At 43.6% G+C, this 25,226-nt stretch overlaps 1 protein-coding gene across 3 annotated transcripts in view; it reads left to right on the top strand.

The window, feature by feature from the left end:
• The window catches only part of LOC146809338 (E3 SUMO-protein ligase ZBED1-like), a 181,536-nt gene that overhangs the window by 65,556 nt on the left and 90,754 nt on the right, over nucleotides 1–25,226 (top strand). For 2 of the 3 annotated variants that reach the window (XM_085616133.1, XM_085616134.1), the window contains 2 exons: nucleotides 1,922–2,184; nucleotides 2,651–2,715. In XM_085616133.1, coding sequence (XP_085472259.1) covers nucleotides 1,922–2,184; nucleotides 2,651–2,715 — 328 coding nt within the window. The remainder of the gene's footprint in view (nucleotides 1–1,921; nucleotides 2,185–2,650; nucleotides 2,716–25,226) is intronic. The other variant, XM_085616135.1, reaches the window with a different exon arrangement.

The raw sequence follows: 25,226 nt of genomic DNA, 5'->3' as shown, positions 1-25,226 counted from the left end.
TCCACATGCATCAAAAAATAAGCAATATCAGTACATGTTCTCTGGCACCAGGCTAATGACATCAGTAATAAGGCACCCAGCGTACCCTGAATTATCATTCAAACATAGACATTAAATAGTTCGGAAATTGACCAGTTTTTAATGTTGTTTAATGAAAACGTTATTTTGGTTTTTTTCAATAGGCACATTGCTCATCAAATATTGGTATTTAGTATTTTTTCAAACATTTTACCCCCAAATACTAGCTGTTAATTTTTGTTAGAAAAATTCATTGTAAGTGACGCACACCATTTGTCATGAATGCCAACCAGGTCTCATGCAAACCTGCTGGAAGCTAAAATTAATATAACAAGCTAAGAGTGAGCATCAGAAACCAGTGTGACTTAATTGTGGCAAGCATGCCCACCTTATGCCCACCTTATGCTAGTGGTGGCCATCGAAATCCAGAAGTGGGGAATATGCTCGAGGGATGGTCACTAGCAGAGAGGAATGTTCACCAGAAGTATGGGGTGTCACCAGAAACCAGTGATATCCACCTGATGCCTGTTATAAATACCTTTTGATATTGATGTATGTACCCAGACCAGTGTCTCTTCTGCCCCAGTTGCTCCACAGCATTGGTTGGTTGTCACATTATTGACTACAATATCAACCTACAGCAAAATCAAATCCGCAATATCTACTGCTACCCTTGTCAAGGTTTGTTTATATAGGGAAGTTTTATTCTTAACTTCACACTTACTTACTTTCAATATAGTGATAGCTGATATTTTCGCAGGTCGAGATTTTGAACACAATATAGCAAACCTTCCTTACACACAGCACCACTTCTGCATAAAACAGCTTCTCTTTTCTCCATGCAGGGTCCTGTGTGCTCACATATATTATAATTGACATGCATGGTCTCTGGGCACATGGACAAATACACTATGCCAGGAGGAGAGAGAGAGAGCGAGAGAGAGAGATCTCCCCCCATAATTGTTGGCTGGCCGGCCTTTGGGATGTGAGGGCGGTTTGCTGGAGCTCCCTAGAAGAGCCTAGAGTGCTCCAGCCATCAAAATGCTTTGACTTCAGTTCTGATGCTCCACTCAACTATTTTATGCTGAGTGTTTGTGTTAGTCAGAAGGCATCTGCGTTTTGCAACAGTGGTGCCTCCTTAATGTTCAGAAGGAAGTGCTGCACATTTCCTACCTGAATGTAGATACACGCTTCTGCTGGCCATCTCTCCTTAATGACAACCGGATACTAGTTCCAGCCCCAAAGCAGAGGTTGGTGATGTGCTTATTTCGATTTTAGATTGTTAGTTGTTGTTCCTCTCCCTGTCTTGTGTTTTGGTGATCCCTGATGTTTTGATTTCTTCTCTGCTCATTATGGTTGATTTTTGATTTCTCTTTTATTTGGTCCGTGTTGATGTATTGATTCTGTCCTTTTTTGGTAATAGTTGGTGTTTTTCTTCTCTCAGTCCTGCTGGTGTTTACTGATGTTTTATTTAGACCTCTTAGCTGTGGTAGATGCTGATGTTTTCTTCCAATCCCAGTACTGTATTTGCTGTTGCTTTGATCTCTTTCCTTTGCTGTTGGCAGTTGATGATGTTCACCCTGCTTGTTCTGTGGGTGATGAGTGTTTTTCCTACGTCTCTCGAAGAATTTTGAGATTAGTTGGTCTTCCCTGATTTGTTTGGTAGTTGCTCATGATCTTTTCCTATTCTCTTCCTGGATGCTGACATACAAGCTATTCTCTGTTCTTTTGGCAGTAAATCCGGACTATTGCGCTAGCTTCTAATGGCTTGTTTATGATCTGTAGTTTTGGGGTGCTGAAATTTTCCGTCAGTCCTTAGTTCCTGCTTTTATTGGTCTTTTCTGTGCTTTAGGTTCTACTCTGATTCTGCTTTCACACCTGTCTTCTTTGCCTCTTTTCCCAGTTTGTGAGGACTGTCGCTTATACTTCCGAGACTCCTGCCCACAGCACGGGGCACCAACTTTTATACTGGACACGCCGGTTCCGGAGAATGTGCCATCCAGAGCTCTCCTTTCGTTGCCAGAGGGGCTAGTGGTCAAGGAGAGACCTCAGGGAGGGTTTGGGGTCTATTGCACCATTCCGGTCATCCCAAGGGGATGCATCTTTGGCCCATTTGAAGGGGACATCCTAGTGGACAGGAATGAGTGCACCGTGTACTCATGGGCGGTAAGAACATGCTGTGTACATGACTTGCACGTTTCTATCTTAGTATTTAGTCAATGTCTGCAATCTTTCCTCTTTTCTCAGTCCTCCTACGTCCCTTGTACATCAGAGTAATCAGCCCCACGGACATGATTGTCATAAAAGACCGCAACTGGTCTTCGTGATCTCATTAAAGTACATTCCTTGCCGACCTTTTTGTAATGTGACTTGATTTTGCTCAGATCTTCCCCATATTTGTCCCAGTGTGGGTTTTGTTTCTTGGGCTGAATGAGTGGGAAAGGTCCTGGGAGGCTAAAAGAAGTACCACTGTCGAGCATTTTGTTAATTCACACAGAAAATATTGTGAACAAAAACATTGGTGTATGCCTCCATTTAGAATATATGGCTAAAACCTTTGCCCATTGGCAATGTGAAAGCTCTTTATGTTCTTTTTCCAATTTGGTTCTAATTAAGACTTTTTGACTTCCAGGTGAGAGAGAATGGAGCGTACTTTTATATTGATGCGTCCGATGACTCCAAATCCAGTTGGATGAGGTGAGTAATTGAAGCTTGTTTGACCATTACCTATAACCTGTTTCTTTAAACGACTGCAATGGTGCTACTATACTTATTACATGTATAATATCTCTGATCTGCTTGCCCCTGTCTCCTTTGTCCCTTGTTTCCTTGACCGCCTGCCTCATATCTTTCTTCCTAATATTCATTTATCTGTCCATCTTCTTTCTGTATTCAACTTGGTGTTCGTGATCTTTATTGGAAATTATAGGCACAATACTGTATAGCTCATAGAAATGTACACTTCATATATGACCCACAAGTTACAAAGCACCATCCAGGGACTGATACAAGGTGTACACAGACCATTTATTAGTGGTACATCACTAGTACAAAACACTTTGGCCTAGCACTACAATTACCATGTTTATCCTGAATGAGAGGTAAAAGAGGGGAGGGGGTGGCACCTCTGGGAGAATCAAAACATAAAAGAATTAGCACTTGCAAACTACTGAAGGACACACATCACATTACCGTAAGGACTATAGCTATCCTAAGTAAACTAAGAGTAATATCAGTCAGAGGTGTCACTTATGGAAACCTATTTCATACACAAAGCAAGCAGTGAACAATAATGTTCAATCATCACAAACGTTAAGATCGCTTGGTCAGCATTGGGATGCCCAAAGTTATAAACTTCTCCCTTGGAGCTTACCTACAGTTTTGTAGAAAACGGCACTGAGGTGTTGTCCTTTTCGTGACAAATTCCTTCTAAGGTCTGCCTTGACAGTGCAGATTTTTGCCCTACCTATTATTACCAATCCTTGGAGGGCCCCTTCTCACCCTGGGTATTTGTTGTTAGTGTATCATTCTGTCTCCTGTGGAATGCTAGCTTTGCAAATCACAAAGGTCTATTTTACATCACTAAAGTATACTAAATCACCACACATTAAGTTTATCTCAAAGATGTATTACATAAAGAAAGCAAACCTTTTTTAATTTTTTACGCAGCTTACTTTTAGGTCTCATCTAGACACCACACCAGTTTGGAAAATAAAGTATCTTTATCTAAACTCAACAGACCAAAACGACAAAAATCCAACATACATATACTAAGAATATGACTTTAAAAAGGTTTCAAACAACTTGCCCCATAGAAAACTATGGCTGCGTGATTTCTCTCAAAGTAGCTGTAGTTGCTACAAAATTCACAAGGCCAAACAGCCTCAGAGATGGGAACCGTAGAAAAATCAAGAGATGCATTAGTTCCTGAGACCATTGGGAAGCAATGCAACAGTTCTGCTGCACACAGCAGAAGTGATGTGTCGAATCCGGTCTGTAGGGGGAAGTGATGCGTCAATTCCGAGACAGTTCTGGTCCGCGGGTGATGCGTCGGGAAAACTTGCCGCACAGGTACGATGCGTGGAAATGCGGGATGCGTTGGCGATCGATGCGGCAGAGTCGAGCGGCGCTGCAGCGGTTTCTTCAGCCGCGATGCGTCGATTGTTACAGCGGCAACAGGCGTGCGTTGTTTTCTGCAGCGGCGCTGCTATGCATGGAGATTCTTCTCGCACACCGATGCTGCGTCGGAAAAACAGCCGCAAGAAGAGCTGTGCATCGATTGTCTTGTAGTTGCGTTGCTTTTCCAGCTCCTAACAGCAGGAACAACTTCCAGAGTCCCAACACAGTCACAGGCACCACTTGGCAGGTCAGAACTCCCAGCAAGGAAGTTCAGGGGAGCTTGGGGGGAAGTCTTTGTATCCCTGTTACTTCAGAACAGGAGGCAAGCTCTACTCAAGCCCTTGGAGATCTTCCTCAAGCAGAGGAACACCGCACACAGCAAAGTCTTTGTCCTTTCCTTGACAGAAACAGCTACTGCAGGCCAACCCTAGACAGCACACAGCAAAGGGGCAGTACTTCTCCTCCTCAGTTTCACCAGCTCTTCTCCTTGGCAAAGTTTCCTCTTGATTCCAGAAGTAGTCTAAGGTTCAGAGGTTTTAAGTTTAATACTTCTACCCCAAAATGCCTTTGTTCTCTTTGTGCAAGGGTCTCTGAGCCCAGTCCAAACCAGTTCTGTCCTCACTGGTGCAGTATGAGCACAAGGGGTGGAGCAGCATTGTGCAAGGGAGACAATCCCCATTCAGGTGCAAGGAAATATCCTCCCACTACTCTAAATACAGCCGAGCCCTATTTAGCTCAGCTCTGAGTCATCCAGGAAGGGCCAGGCACACCTCAACCCCCCCCCCCCCCCCCCAATGGCTGTCTACAGTGAATGCACATCCCCAGCCCCTGTCACTTTTAAACCAGACAGTCAATACACAAACAGGCAGAGGCACACAGAATGGTTAAACAAGAAAATGCCTACTTTCTAAAAGTGACATTTTCAACCACACAGTTTAAAAACCATCTTTACTAAAATATGGGTTAATAAATTCTGAATTCAGAGAGCCTAAACTTTATTTCTCTATCTTGTTCCAATGGTAAGTTGTACTTATAAGATGTTATGAATAAACTCCCATTCTATCCTATGGGGCAAGATAGCCTCTCAATAGTGAAAAACGAAATTGACAGTATTTCAGGACATGTCACACACACCAGTACATGTCCTACCTTTCACATACACTGTACCCTGGCCAGGGGGTTGCCTTGGGCCTGACATAGGGGTGCATTACGTGTAAGAAAAGGGAAGGTTTGGGCCTGGCAAGTGGGTGTACTTGCCAAGTCGACATGGCAGTTACGAGCTGTGCACAGACACTGCAGTCGCAGTTCTGAGATATCTTTTCAGAGCTACTCATGTGGGTGGCACAATCAGTGCTGCAGGCCCACTAGTAGCATTTGATTTACAGGCCCTGCACACTCAGTGCACTTTACTAGGGGCTTACAAGTAAATCAAATATGCCAGTCATGAATAACCAATCATGATAACAATTTATACATAGAGCATGTGAACTTTAACACTGATTAGCAGTGGTAAAGTGCCCAGAGTCCTAAAGCCAACATCAACAGGCCAGGGAAAAATGGGAGGAAGAAGCAAAACGTTTGGGGATAACCCTGCAAAAAGGGCCAAGTCCAACACAGAGCTTTGCTGCCCCGTGTTTAGCAGACAGAAGCTCAGAGTTTCTCACGAGTCCCTGCCACTTTTGTAGCTAATGCCAGAAGTAGCAGCTGATGGTGTTGCCCATTTTAATTTATAACATCCTGTGTTAATTTTTCTCTTTTTATGTTGTTCCCTTCCCCCACTAAGTCGCCACGCCACTTCCCTTCTTTCCCACAACTGTCCTACATACAATTTCACTCCGGCGCTTTCTGCTTACACATGCGCTTCCATACTTTATAGTGTGCACTCTTTTTAAACAAATAATCCACTGCAAATAAAACAACATAAATAAAAAACATTGTCATTTATAATACCATTAGCTCTAACTTTACAAATGCGAGATCTATTGCATTGCAAATGCTTTTTAATGTTTTAATCAAAACTCAAAATGTGAACCAGACCTACAGGCTTTGGAATTGATTGTTTATTTACCATTTAAAAGTCTCCCTCCTCCTTGTTTCATTGTGCTCAAATCAAGAAAGCCATACACCCATATCCTAGTTAATTGAACATCTGGTGTCCTGGCAGCTGCCTAGACCTTGTGTCTTGGCCTATTTTGCAGTGAGATAGCTCTTAGACTGGACTGAAGAGAAGGAGAAATCCAGAAAAGCAGTATTGGCAAATCTCAATAGGAAATGTCCAAAGGAGTAATGTAATGTTCTCATTCATAACGTGTACTTGTAAAATGCAAGTTCACACAAGGGTATCTTGGCACTGAATAACAGATGTTTGTTACCCAACCCAATGGTACTCCTTTTATCGACCTTCAAAATCCTTCTGAGGTGGAGCTGCCAAGATTTGAACCTGTGTCCATGAGGTTGAACACATGCCCTAAGACACTAGATGCCAATTAACATGAAGTAAATGATTCTTTGTTTGCTGCATGAGCAGGATATCACGAGAGAGAGAAAGATAAATCTTCACACTGCGTACAATTGCACTTACTTACCTTTAACCTCAATTAGAGGAGTCCGTTATTTTGCTGAACTCGCATGCAACATTAGAAATAGAGTATGAAAGAGGGGACAGACTGGAGTATTGGGAACAGGGATAGGGAAAGTGAAAGGGATCTTTGAAAGGTTGTGGTATATTTACTTGGGGCTAAAACAAGGAAAGTTGTTTCTCTGTCATAGGTTTGTTTATGATGTTAAGAAAATCTAACATATTCGCTGTATTCCCCCAATCTAATCAATTAATTATTATTTTCAATGTGTAAAAAGCATTACATTAAACACATTCCCATGTGAAGAAACATTTTGTTTCTTAAATCTACGCAACATTCAGGATTCCTCAAACCTATTGCCATATTACATTATTTTTTTAATTAATTTTGAATTGTAAAAAAGCATTGTTAGGAACGCGTTTTATTATATGGTGTGGTTGTGCGATCACAACATGTAATAAACTCACGACACAAAGAAAATTCCGACACAAATTTACAAAAGTAGCTCTTATTTTTATACATTTTAGACACCAAAGCAAACAAAATCCACTAGACTGCTCCAGATATAAATTATTAAGCAAATAATAAATCACTGCTTTGCATTTAAATTGCGAACAAGCAGTGGCAACTACCACTGTTACATGGAAAACTTTTATAAAGTTTTGCTTGTTTACTGCAGCTTGCATTGGGTGGCCAATCCTGGCAGGGAGCAAGTCACAGGGTTGGTGAAGCTTGTCAGGACAGGTGCCTTGCAGTCTCCAATCCAGATCATGGCTCTATGGGCAAAATTCCATAGACTTCAATGGAGTGGTCCTGATGCAAGAGTACCTTCGCAGTCCACCAGCCGCATAAAGGCAAGCAAGCCATCAACCTCCACCAGGTCTTGTGCGATGCCTCAACCAACAGCCCTTTGGCCCCCTGACCTCTCTTCACATCACCAGAGCACTTGTTTGCAGTCTAGGTACTATAATTTCAAACATTTGTTGAGTTTCTCAAGAATCTATCACTCCACGTCAAGGCACCATTTGCCTTCATTTTTGCCTTAAATATTTTTAGATGCTAGCTTCACTGTCAAGGGTTTTTAAAAAAAAATTTTTAACAGGTTTTATTTGTCATTTGCACATTATGAGCAGGGCTCTGTACCCCAGAAGCCGCTACCGCACAGAATTACATGGTAATACAACGCAAAGGACAATTTTCATTTTTTTTTTGTTTTCCCCCTTGTTTTAAAAAAGAACATAACCCCCAAAACAAACAAAGCAAACATATTCTTTGACACTGTCAAGGGGTTTTAACCCAATATTTTGTGAAAAAAAGTTGGATCCTGAAAGTCACATCCAGAATACTCCGCTAAAGAACCTCTATCATTCCAGTGACAAATGACTTGAAGCCTTCTTCATATTGATATTAGTCCAACTATGCTGAAAACTGCACAACCCATTGATGACTAGCCCAGCATTCCAACAGTAGTGTCAATCTAAGAGCAAAATATATGATGAAGCTGATATACAAACACAGAAGACAAATCTAAGGAAAGATTATTATCTCTATTCGCTAGCGAAGAACTGAAGAGAGGAGATGACGCTTGAACTCCAAAAGCTCCCCTTCCTCCTGAATAATCAATGCAAGAACTTGTAACAGGAGACACTTCTGTCTCCTTCACCTAAAAAAGTCTCATTCCTTTAAGAGTATGCCTACTTAGCAAGAACACTGGGCCCCCCTACATTTGGAGCTACCTCAGGTGGTTGACCTAGTTAACTTCCATGAGATAACTAAAAGAGAGCTTAAAGGCAGAACATAGATCTTTTGTATGGGTAGGAGATTGCCATCATTTTTTAAACCTTTCCCTAAAAGTTTCAAGCAGGACCTCTGGTGGCTTTAGTTCCTTAACTGATGGAATCTGTATGTTAAATTTTGCTCCCAGAATGTTTATGATGCTTTGAAGTGCCAGAAAGCAGGCAAAGCCCTAGGCCTGGGAAAAATCCCAGCGTATTTGTTTAAATCTGATGCTGAGAATTGAGGCCCTTATATCCGGGTAATTTCCAGTATGTATCGTGAGTATTCTCTACTCTCCAATCAAATTGTCCTTATTTGTGAGGCAGGATCTGTAGAGACCGATTAAATTAAACTATAGATTAGTTTACTTGATTCACTCGATAATATTTTTGCAAAACGGTGCTGGCTGTTTAACAATGGTGTGAAGAGTTGCCCATTTGCAAGTGGGATTAAAGGAGAACACCAGCACCTTCAGCCAGGTCTTCAGAATCTGTGTAAACCTGTTTCCCTAAAAAGGAAGCTTTATATTTGTTATCCGTAGATCTGAAATCCACGGTTGATAAGGTAATCCTATTTCACAGTCTAGGACTACCTGAAAATCTTATTTTAATTACCTGCCTGCTTAAAAATAATTTTGTAAGAGTGAAGTGCGCTTCAAATGGTGAGCTAATGGAACTAAGTCCATTTGATAAGGGTGTCCATCAAGGGTGTGTTTTTAGCTTTTGTACTTCGGTTATAATGTACTTAATTGCATGAATGTTGCCCTTATTCTTGCAGACATTAAAGTGTGTATGTTACTTTTCACAGATAACTAGTTTTTAACCCAAAAATATCCAATGGGCCTTGTGGGTTTCAAGACCGATCCGAAATCTGATCTAACTAAAGTTAACAGCCTTTAATCCACCTCACCTTTTTAAGTGCCATGCATATTTGGAGATGTGAGGTTGTAAGGGGTCTATAATCATTTGCATGTTAGGGTGGCCACATATAGCACTGGTCTGAAATGGGGTGGAGAGTATTAATGTGTTGCATCACGCTACTAGCACTGTGCTTCGCTAGAAATCTAGGCTTACTCTTTATTTCTCCTGTACATCTACAAGGTGCAAGCCTAATTTGTGGCTTTGTACGGACCTATAATTGGGGAAAGTGAAAGGTGCTGAAAATCAATTTTCTAAAAGCAGTTAAGGCTCTTAAGGCTGCCGTCATATACACCAACAGTCCCCCCCCCCCCCCCCCCCCCCACATGCTTCTAGATTTTGCAGTGACCAGTTTGCGAAATTGACTGTTACTATACCTATCCTGTATATGGAGAAAGTCTGCCTCAGCTACTTATAAAGAAGAAATGGACACAATCATGGGTATTAGACATGCACACTTGCTCTCATGATTCACTTTCATTTGCTCTGTGTTTGTAAGATTGGACAGTTCTCATCTTCAGAATCACTTGGAGTCTTTCAATTCTTCATCTGTAAACCTACTGGGCTACTGTTGTAATTTGACTTTCAACGGGAGGCTCTACTAGGGTGGGCCTGATTGTGGCTATCTTACTCTTTTAAATCTGTTACTTAAAAAAAAAACATTGGATACAATTTAACTGAAGATGTAACTGTATATTGGACATATCTCAAAGTAATCTGGAATTTTATGGAAGAATCATGGTTTTATTTTTGTTTTGTCCGCTCTACTGCAACCCCAGTCCAAAGCGAATTGTTCAATTTGTGAGGAACTTGCATATTAGAAGTTATAAGCTATCCCAATACATTCTTAAATTGGACACCTCAGTCCCAGTAATTTGTTTCTATTTATTGTTATATTCTTTCTCTAACAAATTAGATGACATAATTTGTCAGTTGAGATATGGCTTTAAGATCATGTATTGAGGATGGCTAGATTTAGATTCTTGCAATTTGTACTTTGATTTTATCCTTTTGATGTTTCCTAATTGTAATCTTCTGGACATAGTGTGCTATGGATGTGCCTAGATAAACTGTAATAGATGTGATTCTGATGGATACTCCTAACCTCCGATTTGTCACCTTGTGATTTTCCAGATCCCATGCGGGATCTGGAAAACTAAAAAATTGTGCTCCTGCACATCAGTAAAATGGTTTGAATGACTCCACGTTGGCGCCATTCCGCTCTTGATTTGAGGAGGGAAGACTTATATAAGTACCAAACATGCACGCTTATGGCCTTTTAAGAACTATTCCATGCCTTCAGACGTGGAGCTCATTGGCAAATTGAATGAGCCAATGTCCATCTTCCTACATTGCATCTTTTTAGATGTAGGAGGCATACCACACAACAGACAGGTGGGAGGATAGTAAGGAATCTATTTTTAGATAGTGTCCACCAGAAGGAGCGTTACCTAAGGTAAGCAACTTATTCTTGTGGCGGATTCTTCTAACTGCAGATTCCTCACCTTATGAATAGATGCCAGAGCAGTACCTCCTTAGGTGAGGGGTCTCTGGAACGCCTCAAACTAAAAAGTCCTGCAGGACTGAGCGAGCAAAATGCTTATCTTGAGGGACGTGACAGTTGAGGCATTAGTGCTTTGTGAACATGTGCACCAAGGCCAAAAGAATAGTCTCTCTTTCGAGGGATGAGCAAAGAAGGTCAGAAGCGTTATGGATTGTCTGAAATGAAAAGGAACCTCCACCGTAAGTAGGAATGCAACTTGAGTCCTTAACACTAGTTTGTCCAGGAAAAAAGTGGTATAGAGAGGTGGGACTCAAAAGTTCTGCAGTTCAATCACCTGCCCTGCACATCGTATCAAAACCAGGAAGACTATTTTAAGGGTGAGTATGTGCAGTGGACAACTATGCATTAGTTCAAAAGAGGTACACATTAGAAACGTGAGAACCTGATTTAAGTCCCACTGTGGGACCGCAAAGGACTTAAGTGGAAACGTGCCGTAATCCTTTTAGAAAATGCATCACAAGTGTAAAAACTCCAAAAGGGCCAACAGGTAACCTTTTAGTGTGCCCAAAGAAAGTCATTGCCAGGCTAAAAACAAAACAAATAACAACACATCCAACAGTTTTGCCTGCAGCAGCATCAACTGGCAATGGATAAGCCACAAAGTTATCCTATGGTCCAGCATACACAGACTTCATTGAAGGACGACTGGCTGTCAAAATGACATCAACTTCCTCAGGAAGAAGGTCAAATGGGATCGGCTATTGCTGCTCAGTCTCCACGCATGGAGGTGCAGGTTGCGTAGGCTGGGCTACAGGGCCTTGCCTTGCTGTTGGAATTGGAGATCATCCTGAAGTGGTAGCTTGATTGGAGGATGGATGGTCAAGCTCAAAAGCTCTGGGTTCTCTTTACCCAATCTGGAGCTTCTAGAATGACTTGGGTTCGATCGTTCCTGACCGTCTGGGAAGGCATACAGGAGTCCCATGTTCCACTTTGTGTGAGAGCCTTCTTGGGAACTCCAGCAAACAAAAGTGCTGTCATTGCGTGTTCTCAGTGATGGCGACGAGATCAAGCCAGGGTTCTCCCATTGTTAGAAGATACCTCATCGGAGTGTAACTGCCATTCGCAATACGCTAGGCGCACTAGTTAAGTTTGTCGGCCTAGCATTTAAAGATTTCTGCATGTGGTGTACAATCAGAGAGACCCTTGGTAATTAAGCCAGCACCAGAGGTGGAGATCCTCTTGGCATAGGACCCTGACCATGGCCCAATTGCTACAGTATGATATTGTGGTGGTGTCCATGAGTATTTGCATTAGCGATCTATTCATGAAGGGGAGAAAGGCCTTCATTCCCAAGCGAATTACCTGTAACTCCAGCAAATTGATGTGGAGGTGGGTCTCTGCTGTAGACCAGAGTTCTCTGATCACCACCTCTACCAGAAAATTCCCCAACCACGTAGCAACACATTTTCAAGCAGCTACCACTGCAGATCTTCTTGCAGTCTTCTCCAACTCTCTGGATGGAATCTGACCGGTTCCCTTGGTTCTCGACCCAATGAGACCACTGGTCCTACGGCAAAGCTCACATGTGCCACCTGGCTTGGTCAGTCAGCAGTATGCAAGCGGCTAGTAGACTCAAAAGCCTCAGATCCATCCTAACTGAGACACAGGACAGAAACTAGAACATCTGAACCATAGGCCGAATGTCCCAGACTTCTTGATCCGGAGAAGGAAAGCTCAAAAGCGCATAATATCCAGGATGGCTTCAATGAAGGGGAACCTCTACAAAGGAGTTCAGATGTGACTTTCGCATGTTGATTGAGAACCACAAAGATGTAAGAAGGTTTGTTGTTGTCGAGAGATGGTCTCTGACTAACTAACCGAGCCCGCCTTCTACAACCAATCCTTGATGGTGGGGAAAAGTGTTAACTCCCCACTCTTTTCCTGCACCATCTCCAAAGATGGGCAGCAACCACTGTTATCACCTTTCTGAACACCCAATGGCCACTGGTGAGGTCAAAAGGAGCACTGCCAACTGAAAGTGCTTGTGGCTCATTGTGCAACGCAGGTAGCATATATTTGCCTGCAGGACAGGGATGTGAAAAAAACAGTCCCCCAGGTCCAACACCACTAGCCAGTCTTCAGGATCCAGAGCACAGAGATCCTGGGCCAGGGTGAGCATTTTGAATTTGTTTTTGCATAGAAAGGCATTGAGAAGGTGAAGATCTATTATAGGACGGAAGCCTTTGTCCTTCTTCGTCGGCAGTTTTTGCCTAAGGCCTCCTGCAATTCCTTTTGAGTTTTTAAGGCGTTCAGGTGTGACAAATTTCTCTGTGGTTTAATTTCGGGTAGTGCCTTGCCTAATTTCTGGCTTTATCACCCAGTGCCTAATCACTGGGTGATACAGCATAATCACTTTATTTCTTCTACATGAATGGCACCTTTACACTCTTCAACTGATCTGATTTTACTCTTGTCACTCATGTTTGCTTTGTGATAGTCAAACATTCCCTCTCCTTTCACTTGTTAAATATACCTGTTTGAATGATGGGGATAAATGCAGGGTTGTGATGAATTGAGATGTATGGTGATGATGGAAATGTATGGGATGAAGTCTGCGGTCTTCGTAACTTCATCCCACACATAGTGTGGTGTGTGTTGGGGTGCTAAAGTAAGAACTTGGGGGGGTTTGTCGGTTTTTGGCTTAAAAACAAAGTGCTCCCAACTAGTGCTTGATCAATATGCATCAAGATTTTATTAGTTTATCTACAGTAACATTTAGTTAGTAGCCTGAATTGTGTTGCTCTGTAGTGCTTATTTTTATAACTTGTTTTTATTTAAATTTTTCAAAAGATCATACAAAAAATGCACTGTGCATGCAGTGCGGAGCATATGAACCAATAGTTGACGGATGGAAAAAAAAAATCACACATAGCAGCAATAATTCCATAATCATTAACTATGAAACAACAATATAGGCTCATGTAACAAAGATATTTTGACAATCCTAATCCACAGGACCAGTCGGCTAATCCAACAATCATGTCATCATGTAATACAGTGAGTTCAGGGTGGAGTAACAAATAAGAACGGAGTGGTTGCCAGATGTTTTTGGGGCGGAAAGCGAGAGGCAGCGAAGGCGCATATACATCACTAGTAGTGTCGCAGTACATCAAATCCTTCAGCCATGCTACCACCAGTGGCGGAGCTGCTCCACCCCAATTTAGGGAAACCTGTTTTTTAGCCAGCAACAGCGCAATTGCGGTGAAGTGCCTAATCCCCGGACTCAAAGAAAGTACATACTCCAACAGTGCCAGCAAGGGTGTATGTGGGAGCTCACTCTCGACCATTTGTTCTAGATGCTCAAACACTGCCTCCCAAAAAGCCAGCACAGCAGGGCAGTTCCATGCCAAATGAATGAAGTCAGCATGAACCATCGCACATCTCTAGCAGCTCGTACGATCCATCTTAGCAAGCAACACTGGAGTAACATAGTTTCTATGCAGATACCTAAAGTGCAGCAGCTTGTGTTTGTAATTATTTGACACTAGGTGTGCCTGCTCATAACCATAGACCCACATCTTGTCTGTCATGGGCTGTGCTAGGTCTCCCTCCCAGGCCGCACGCCCCACCACCCATCATTGGTTCGAATGCCAGCGCCTGACGGTATAGTCTGGAGACTAGTGTGCACCATTAGGTGCAGTAATAATTTTTGTGAGTGTGGGGAGCTCAGCAGGCTCCTCTGTCTCAGGGCGCAGCGCAGTGACCAGTGCCATTCGCGTTCTGTGCACCAGAAAACCATCTAGTGTGGTTACGTCCTGATCACCTGTCAAGTCCCCCACCGTACGCAAGTTCCCGTCTCTAAACATACCCCCCATATTTTGTATTTGACAGCGGGGGAGTGCATGTTGCGTCAGGGCTTCAGTCGTGGGGGATATCCAGGGATTATTCAGAACCGGCAAATGCGGTAAGTACAGGTGTTCAGCCCCCAGGTACCTGCACAGACGTCCCCAACCTCAATGTTGCTCTGTAGTGCTTAATAAATTCAGGAAGAGCTAGGCCTCTTTCTGTTTTGCTCCTACATAGAATTGTATATGCCACCTGTACCCTCCCTTTCCTGCATATAAATTGTATTATCCTTTCTTTAAGGTGTTAGTTCCCTAAATAAGCATAGTGTTCTTAGGAGGGTGTTCAGTTAGATTACATTTATCCCTCACTCCCAAGATGGTGAACAAAGAATGTCCATTTGCACAGGTCCTCTTTTAGCTTGTGTAGAATCCGTCAATAATTTGTTTTGTACTGATCGGATCTCTTTGCGGCTAGTCTTATAACCAGACGTGTTGTTTCTTACGTCATCAACTTATAGGGAAATAGAGATTTTCATCTTTCTGCTTCTTCCTGTAGACGGGTCAGGTTTAGGATCTTTGAGTTGGATTGGATTATCTTAAGCCTGCAACTTGTTCGAATTATTGTGTGTGCATTATCAACTAACGTTTTGAGTCTCTGAGTTGTCAGCAGTATATCGGCAAATAACATCAGTTTGTGCGTACCCACCTTCCCCTCACCCTGCCTCGCTCTCGACTGTATGTCAATGATCTCTGGTTCCTCTCTGATCTTTTCTACAAGCGGTTTGATGCTTAAGGAAACTAGAAAAGAGGAAATGCACTATGCTTCACAGCTTCTGCTGCTTAACGTAGAAAGTTTGTTCAATGTGCCGATGACATTTACCCATGCTACAAGGACTTAAATGCTTAATGAGGTACTTGGACCTCAAGCCAACATTTTGCATTATCGTGTAGGAAATTTACAGTCTAACCAGTAAAACGGAATCATTATGAAGGATGGGACTGATTTCTTTCTCAATTATAATTTGTATTTTTTGGAATAAAGGATACGTAGGCTTCACATGTTGTAATTGAAAAATTCCCGATCAGTACTATTGCATGAAAGAGAAGTGGCTGATCTGGGGCCAACACAATGGTCAATGATAGATGTTTGCTGTAAAGCCATCAGGGCCTGAGACTTTTCCCACTTTCAATTATTTGATTGCAGCCTCTTTATGTAATCGGGGCCTTTAGGTCTTCCCTGAAAGTATTATATGTGACGAGACTGAGCTTGTATATCTTAACTGGTCCTCACCTGAGAGTTGTTCAGCAGTGTAAAGTTTAGACTAGGAATTCCTGAATTCTTCTAGCTTATCTTCTTTAGGTGTACAAGTTTTACCTCCGAATCTATAGCTTTCCTATGCATGCCATTTCCACTTTGTGTTTGTTGTCTCTCCAGGCGAGGTCTTATCTTAAATCCCTATTCATATTCATTGTCCCCAGTCAGAGTAGCTTTATTTTCGCTTTACTTATGTTAAAAGGAGCTGATTTTACCCTTGAACTGTTAAATTTCATAAAAGGGCTCGATTAAATTACTCCTTGAGGGCCTCTTCAGCTTTTAAAAAAAATATATAAAGTTCCGCTTACAATCTGCCTTTTTTTTGTTCTTCTCATTCTTTTAAGGCCATAAACTCGTATGCATTTCCCTCTTACAGCCGCTTTAAAAACGTTCCCATTTACATAGTTGCCCCAACTGCCTTATGGTCATTAAGCTGCAAACCTTCTTCTACTGATTTTGAATATTTGCTTGCAAGGCAGGTCTCTAAAAGTTACTTGGTGCACTAACTATCTACCTGTTCGTTGTTTACTAGAGGACAAATGAAGAGTTGCATCTTTTGGGCAGATTCTGATAAGACCATATTGAGTGCAGCATCTTGTACTTCTCTGTTAAGTCTATTGCTAATGGAAATCTAACAGATTCAGGAGTGAGACTGGATGCACCTCTGAGAAGTATGTATAATCCCTTTGACCGTTGTGTAACTCGCTCCTCAAGTCGTGGAGGTCTAGTCCCATTATTGTAATTTTGTAAATGTATTTTTAGAGAAATCATTTAAAGGTAGCTCATGACATCCTTTATATCATAGAATATGGGGTATGACTTCCATTTCTAATGTGAGTTTCACTAGCTTAGGGAAAGTTTCATTTTGAGCCAACTTAAGTGGTCCGCTTTTATGTTGGATGTAATTGCGATACCAGGGGATCCCTGGCACTGCGCGAGTTCTTGTATTCAGTTACGTACTGTGAAGGTATTAATGTTAATAATAGAATAAAACAAGGGACCTACCTCGTGGTACAAACTAGTCTCATACAGTGTCATTAGTCTATACCTATTTTCCTTTGATACTATCTCTGTTCCCAAGTTCAGTAGTTTCCATTCATGTCTGCACAGCTTCTTTGAGGTTCCTTGCCTGTCCTCTCTGCAGCTTTGGGCCTTTGGAATGAGCCATTGTACATGCAGTGGAGTTCCCTCCACATCCACCTTCTGAAGTGTTGCTCCTATCTTGATGACCAGCTAGGTGGATGCACGGGCCCTTGCAGCTTTGACCATCTCTGTGCACCGGTGAGATTTGTTCTTGTACTCCAAGATAATATCAAAGGGACAGTCCATCAGAAGTTTTTGATCCCTTCTGAACTTTTACATCTTTTTATCAAGACCAAGCAAAACTCAAAATAACTGTTTCTCTTAAACCTTAAAAGGCCACCATTCAAAAGTAAGATCTCTGGAAGGCCTGTGGAGCGAAACCTACTCATGGAAAATGGGTCCATTTATAAAAATCGAATAGAAAATGTATGTAAAAAACAAATATTAAAGTCAAATATGCTTCAAAAGCAGATTGCAGAGGCCTCAAACTCTACCAGATAACTATTAAAAATGTTAACTTCCCTTTTAGAACCACAATGTCTATCACTTCAATCACCTTCTTCACAAAAAGTTTGTGATGAACTGGCTTGTACTTGCAAAATTCAGATTATCTATCTGCAAAAAATTCACAGCCCTCTCTTTGGTTGATCCTCTTCCTTATGAAGGGACTTTATCAGTGGCAAAATGTTACAAGTCTGACGTATCAACCCAGAAGAAATTACACTAACATTTAAAATCATGAAATCAGGTTACCTTGATGTTTGTCCCATATGCATTCTACATTCTTATTTAAAGTCATTACTCCAGCAATTACATTTATAATGAACCATTCCCAATTGTTTGTCAAGGTACCCATTGAGAACACTGATGGAAAGCTACATGCCTAGTAACCTGCTCCTTGCATTGAAGAACTCCCCAATAAAGTAGTAGCTAAATAACGGGATAGTTTTCTGGAATAGTCTGACTGCCTTAACACCTGGCAACTTGGATTCTGCCCTAGTAGGGGTACGGAATCCGCTTTGGCCCCCAGCAGTAGATGAGGATAGAATGACTTTAGATCAGGGTGACTCCCCTGCAAATATTCTTTTAGATCTCTCTGCAGTTTTTTATTCTGTGAATCACAACAGTCTTCTGTTGGATCGATATTCACTTGTCTGTCAGATGGTTTTCATCATTTTTAAGTGCCCACTCTCATATTGTTTCCCTACTTCCTTTTTCTTCACCATCTTTTCAGATCAATGAATTAATTACATAGGGTCCTCACTGTCCCCCATGTTATTTAATCTTATCCCGTCACCATTTGTCAAAATTGATCAAATCATTTGGATGCAAAACTATTAGTTATGGGGGCAACGCCCAGTTAATAATACACCTTTCTTCCCTACACTTGACTAACTGTCTCTCAGGTGTTCAATGTTGGATGGCAAACAACTTCCTAAAATTGAAGACTAGCAAGTCAGAAATTCGCAGACTAGAGAAACCTAAAGACATCTTGATCCATATTGCTTTGGTCAAAAGGGTGAACCACCCAATCCTCCCAAGGCAGTCAAATCTTTAGGAGTCATTTAAAACTCCTGCTCTACTTTTTGTAGGCAAATTACCCAAGTGGTTTCGACTTGCTTCTACTATTTGAAAAAATTTAAAAGGTTTTTTAATTTTTTCTCACATGGCAACCATGCCCAACTGGCAACAACCTGCAAGGGGTCTAAAATAGACTACTGCGACCTTCTTTATTTGGGACTCTGGATTATCAGATAAAAAAAGTTGCAAAGAGCTCAACACTTTGCTATCAGATTAGTCTAAGTTAAGAAAATGTGTCTGAGCAAAGCTAGAAAGACCCTATGCTGGCTGCTGGTGAAACAGCCTTGTGCACATGTGGGTCTTCAACACAGAAAAGACATTGCGCTGAGATCCCTTTTATTCTACTGGAAGACAGCTATGATCTAATACTCGTATGCTGCTCACCGGTCCAAGATATAAACAGTCAAAACTTGGAAGTCTTAAACCCTATCTTATCTAGGTGTACAACTGGGAAAAAATATTTAATCTTACCTGAAGTTTAGAAAGAATTAAAAAGTCATCTTTTACTTTGGCTTTATCCTTCACTTTTACCTTGTTCATAGCTCCAATATACCTTTTTTGGTGAACATGCGCCTTGTAAATAAGTAGAAATACGGAGAAGGACTGAACTGCTGCTTATTTAAAGCTGTGGAATATCAAAACAACATCTCTTGAGTTCTCTGGCTCTTCTAGGAGGTCCCGCATGGATAGTGTATTTTGGCGGTTTCTTTTACAAAAAATTTAGAGAACCTTCCTTTTAGGTAGACTTAGAGATTGGCTCCCTTGGCTCCCTCTCGACCTGTTCTAGCATGAGGGCTTTACTCTGCGATTGCAACCTTTTCCTTTTTGTTAAGACGATATCTGTAGCTTCCATTGTCAACATCTTTGTTGAGGGTCAATGTGCCCACTCAGACAATACTTGTTCTCAAGAGTGCTCATTCTGGCACTTGATTTAGCATTTAAGTCAGATAGACCTTTCATTAAGTATGATTTTATTTCTTATCTCAGTTAATCATTAAATAATTGAAGGCTTGGTATTAAATCCACTTTGGTAAGTTATGTGTTGATGTGGGAGGTCGGAATACTCTGTGCCCTTTGTCCATAGATGCTTTTTTCCTCGCTGCTGTGGTTAAAAACTGTACTTGCCTCTTATGAGTCATGTGTAATTAGGATTTATTCTTCAAGACTCTTGTGTTTTTGATCTTGTGAGGTCTGTAATGTCTGCAAGTGCCAGGCCTTCCCATCAATATGATGATTTTCTTGTCTTTAATCTTTTTCTAAATCTGTGGTCTGTCGAAAGAGAGTCAGAACATTTGGCAGTTTTTGAAGTATTCAGCTTGAGGTGATTCTGTGTCATCTATAGATCTAGCATTTTTTAAAGAAGCATTTCACCAAGAACAAGTAACAAAATTAGCAATGTCAACAAGGTGAAGCATGTAGATAACTTTAGCAGTACATTCTTATGCACATCAGATATAACTTTAGCAGTACATTCTTATGCACATCAGATTTACAGATAGTCGTAATGCAGTACATAATAATAGTAACAGATTGGATATCAATCCGGGTAAAATACATTGCCAATATACTCTACCCAGTGTGCACCAGTTCCTCTCCAAAAGATAAAGATGAGTAGCTATCAGTAGATTTGTTTTCAGGAATTCCCACCTCATCACCCAGAATTGTTTTTGCAGAGTTCCACCCCCTCTGCCTCTCCAACCATACAGGTTTGTTTGTAGTTTAGAATCCATTTGTGTACGTTGGAGATACAGTTCCTCAGCCAGTGACTACTCCGAGACATCCCAAACCAACAAGTCCACTGTGTTGGCCCTAACTCTCATCCAGGTAACTGCGACCTGCCTCCTAGCCAACATTAGAGCCAGCTGCAAGAAGCGATATGTCGTTTTGGGCCGAATAATATTCCCCAACAAACAATTAAATCCTTAAGAATGAATTCTTACTGATCGCACCGCTCACCTTCACCCCTAATGTCAAAGAATGGCTCCCTATGTCAAGCGGGCCAGGACACCGATTTCAATAACACACATATCCTAGTGCTGTCCACATCCGTAAAAGGGGCTCCGACATCCACCTCCCAAGCGTGCCAAATCATCAGCTGCCCATGCACTACATCTACCTGCATCGCCTTATACATCAAGGATACAAGATGATACCCAGAGCCTGTCAAGCGTGCACCCAGTGTAGCTGAATCCGAAGGCGCTGCTGGAAAGGATATCCAAATCTGCTTGGCTATGTCAGGCCTGCGTAAGGCAGGAATTGTCCAGAACCCAGTCCAAACTGAGACTGTGCATCCTTAACAGAGATAAAAATGTTATTGGGATGCAGATCCCCACCCAGCTCACAGACTCCTCCATGCCAAGCCTGGAAAGACATGGGGCCCGCCAACCGGCGGAATGGAGCGAACACCCAGATTGGCAGCTCCCTATGAAAGGGAGCCTTCTTAATTATCACTTTAATCACTCTGCCCTATAGCGCCGGTCTGACACATAATGTAAGGGACCCCGACCAGCACACCCAAGCCCACCGTCAGCAGCTCTGGGAGTTTACCATATTCCACCATCCACACCAGCAATGCTTTTTCCCAGTTGTCTCCCTCGACCATCCATTGAGCTGTGTACTGCATGTAAGACGCATAATAATACAATTCCAGGGTTGGCACTACAAGCCCGCATCCTCGTATCCCCTCATTAACATTGTAAGAGCCACTCTACTCTGCTCACCTACCCATAGGAGTGAGGTGAGGAGCACATGCATCCTCTGAAAATCCCCCCGCCTGCATGGGGCATAACGAGTTCTAGATGGTATACAAACAATGAGGCAGCAGCACCATCTTGGACACTGCAATTCTGCCAATGAGAGAGTGCGTCAGAGTGTTCCAAAACCATACCGAAGCATGCAGGAAGTTGAGCACTCTCTCAATATTATACCGCAATTGCATTTCTGTAGTGTGCGCCACCCCCCACCTCCCTCCCCCTCACCCCCCCCCCACCTTCCTCCCCCTCACCCCCCTCCACCCCCCACCTTCCTCCCCCTCACCCCCCCCCAAAAGTATTGGAAATGATTAAGTTCCCACATCAACCCCAGATCAGCATGCTGCCGATTGGGGACCCCACCATCGCCGCCATGGGGAACAATCATGACTTCTTTCTGTTAATTCTGAGAGCGGACACGACACCAAAGGCCTCCAAGAGCTGTAGCAACACCACCAAAGATTCCCTTGGAGCACGCAGATAAAGCAGAGAATCATCAGCATAAAGGGCAAACGGCTCCATCGACAAGGCAAACAAAAGGGACGACATTGGGCAACCCTGTCATCCACGAACACAAAACATATAACCGACCCCAACCATCTAAAATGCATCCTACTCAACACCCGATCGGTCCACAGGCACGCCATTGACCTCTGGAATCTACTAGACACCATCTCTCCGGACGTCGCCCTCCTAACAGAAACATGGATGAATGCCTCTTCAGCCCCAGACATCACCATTGCCATCCCGGAAGGCTATAAGATCATTCGCAAGGACCGTACCGGCCACACAGGAGGAGGCATCGCTATCGTCCATAAGAAATCCATCCGCATCTCAACCAGCTCAGACGTCAATCTCGCCAACTCTGAACACCTTCACTTCCAGATCCACACCGACCCCAAGACCACGCTCAGAGGCACCCTCCTTTACAGACCACCAGGACCCCGCGCACAATTTAGTGAAGACATCACGGACTTCATCACTCCACACGCGCTCCCCTCCGAGGAGTACATCCTTTTGGGAGACCTCAACTTTCACCTTGAAAAGAACAACGACCGCAACACCACCACCCTTTTGGACAACCTCGCCAACCTCGGACTTAAACAACTTGTCACTACCCCCACCCACATCGCAGGTCACACACTCGACCCTATCTTCACCTCCAGCAAACATGTCTCCTTCAGCCACACCACAGCTCTCCTTTGGACTGACCACAGCTGCGTTCACTTTACCTACAACAAGCCCACATCCAACATCCACCCCCAACCCACTCTGCAAAGAAACTGGAACAAAATCACCATCGACCAGATCTCCTCATCGCTTCTGCAAAACCCCCCAGCCCACTCCTCAAACCCAGACCAAGCAGCCACCAACCTCACCCAATGGTTATCCAACAGCGCCGACATCCTAACACCACTGAAAAAACGACAAATCAAACTAGGCAGCAAGAAGGCCTCCTGGTTCAACGATGATCTTCAGAAATCCAAGAAACTCTGTCGCTCCCTTGAGAAGGCCTGGAAAAAAGACCCAACCACCAGCACCAAGGACGCCTTCAAAAACGCCACCCGCATACACCACCAACTGATCCGGAATGCCAAGAAAGCCGCTTTCAAGAACCGACTAGATAACAATGCCCACAACAGCAAGGAATTATTCAACATCGTCAAGGAATTTACCAACCCCTCGGCCAACTCCAACGACATCACCCCCTCTCAAGCCCTCTGCGACTCCCTAGCCTCATTCTTCCACAACAAAATTGCAGACATCCACAACAGCTTCGACAACCGACCCAGAGACCAACCCACCCAACCCCCTGCAGGACCCCCACCCCCCCCGAAAAGCCTCAATGACTGGAAGCCAATCTCCAATGAGGACACCATCCGTCGGATGAACTCTATCCACTTAGGATCCCCCACAGACCCATGCCCTCACCACATCTTCAACAAAGCAGACTCCGTCATAGCACCACACCTCCGAGACGTCATCAACTGCTCCCTCAAATCCGGCACCTTCCCGGAAAGCTGGAAACATGCCGAACTCAGCGCCCTTCTGAAGAAACCCACAGCTGACCCCACCGAACTCAAACTACCGCCCCATCTCGCTCCTCCCATTCCCGGCCAAAGTCATCGAGAAAGCGGTCAACAACCAGCTCGCCGCCTTCCTCGAAACCAACAAATCCCTCGACTCCTCACAATCCGGCTTCCGAGCCAAGCACAGCACTGAAACCGCCCTCATCGCCGCAACAGACGACATTCGAACTCTACTGGACAATGGAGACACAGTCGCCCTCATCCTCCTCGACCTCTCCGCAGCCTTCGACACGGTCTGTCATAGCACCCTTTTACAACGCCTCAGAAACGTCGGGATCCAAGGAAAAGCACTGGAATGGATCACCTCGTTCCTCACCGGAAGAACCCAGAGAGTCCGCCTTCCACCATTCAAGTCAGAGGCCACTGAAGTCATCTGCGGCGTACCACAAGGATCTTCACTCAGCCCCACCCTCTTCAACGTATACATGAGCCCCCTCGCGGTCATCGCACGCCAACATAACCTCAACATCATCTCCTACGCCGACGACACTCAACTGATCTTATCACTCACCAGAGACCCTAACACCGCCAAAACCAACCTGCATGAAGGAATGAAAGAAGTAGCCGAATGGATGAAACACAGCCGTCTGAAACTGAACTCAGACAAAACAGAAGTCCTCATCCTAGGCACCTCCCCCTCCGCCTGGGATGACTCTTGGTGGCCAGAGGCCCTTGGAAAAGCACCCATCCCGACAGACCACGCACGGAACCTGGGCGTCATCCTGGATTCCTCACTCTCGATGAACAGACAAGTCAATGCCGTTTCTTCATCTTGCTTCAACATTCTTCGCATGCTCAAAAAAACATTTCGCTGGATCACCACGGAAACTAGAAAAACAGTCACCCACGCTCTGGTCACGAGCCGACTGGACTACGGAAACACCCTTTACGCCGGTACCACCGCAAAACTCCAGAAAAAACTCCAACGCATCCAGAACGCTTCAGCTAGGCTCATATTAGACATCCCGCGTAAAGAACACATCTCTGGTCACCTGAAAAGCCTCCACTGGCTCCCCGTCAATAAGAGGATTACTTTCCGCCTCCTAACCCACGCACACAAAGCACTCTACGAAATCGGACCCGAATGCCTCAACACACGACTGTCCTTCTACACCCCCCCCCCGCCAGCTACGATCCTCCAACCAGGCCCTTGCCACTGTACCTCGCATCAACAAAACCACCATGGGAGGTAGATCCTTCTCCTACCTGGCAGCTAAAACCTGAAACTCACTTCCCACTCACCTTCGCCTTACTCAGAACCACCTAGCATTCAGAAAGCAACTTAAAACGTGGATATTTGACAAGTAAGTCCCCACCCTTCTTCAAGCGCCTTGAGACCCTCTGGGTATGTAGCGCGCTATATAAATTTATTGACTTGACTTGACTTGACTTCCACGCTAAATGTCCCATTGAGCAAAGCAATACTGCCCCAACCGGACCTGGGCTAGTATAAAGCAGTCATATCCAGGCCCGAAACAGTGGGCCAAACCCCATAGACTGCGTCACGCCCAAAACATACCCCCAGTCCACAGTGTCAAAGGCCTTCTAGATATCGATGGGAGCCCAAAGCCATTTCCTCCTAGTGACCCTCTGCATTGTGCAGCGCATGCGTCAACCTCCTCAAATTCGTGGTCTTACTGTGACCAGGG

Source organism: Triturus cristatus, chromosome 7 (genome assembly GCF_964204655.1).
Source record: "Triturus cristatus chromosome 7, aTriCri1.1, whole genome shotgun sequence".
Lineage (NCBI taxonomy): Eukaryota > Metazoa > Chordata > Amphibia > Caudata > Salamandridae > Triturus > Triturus cristatus.
The sequence above is the reverse complement of the archived record's forward strand: the minus strand, read 5'-3'. Positions and strand labels throughout refer to the sequence as shown.